Consider the following 369-nt stretch of genomic DNA (forward strand, 5'->3'; position numbering starts at 1 on the left):
CCAATGTGCCGTAGCTGTGCTTCATTCCGTAGTAGGATTCTTTACTTTGCGTACCTATGACAAAAATCAATTTCAGAAGAAAAATAAAACTAAATGCTTTAAACTATGATAATTTCATGCAGATCGCCGAAACTTACCGTGAGTCGAGGCGGAAGTGACGTACATGACGCGGTGGGTGAAGGTGAGGGTCGGCGTGAGAATGGATGTGCCCTTGTGGTTGCCGGCCTTGACTGCGATCTCGTAGATCGTGCCCTCGTTCAGCCCCGCGATCGTGATGTCCGTCTGGGAAGTGTCGTTCTTGCGCGCGGCTCGTTGTCCAAGTGGTCGCCAGAACACCCTGGGAGACCATGGGGAACGGAGTCAGGGGCG

At 52.3% G+C, this 369-nt stretch overlaps 1 protein-coding gene across 1 annotated transcript in view; it reads right to left on the reverse strand.

Moving 5' to 3' along the window:
* LOC119585419 (Ig-like and fibronectin type-III domain-containing protein 1) overlaps nucleotides 1-369 on the reverse strand; it is a gene marked incomplete in the record, with an annotated part of 121576 nt that overhangs the window by 7195 nt on the left and 114012 nt on the right. Inside the window, 1 exon segment of the mRNA XM_037934081.1 lies at nucleotides 138-337. Within this exon segment, the coding sequence (XP_037790009.1) occupies nucleotides 138-337 (200 nt within the window).

This window comes from Penaeus monodon, chromosome 19 (assembly GCF_015228065.2).
Source record: "Penaeus monodon isolate SGIC_2016 chromosome 19, NSTDA_Pmon_1, whole genome shotgun sequence".
NCBI lineage: Eukaryota > Metazoa > Arthropoda > Malacostraca > Decapoda > Penaeidae > Penaeus > Penaeus monodon.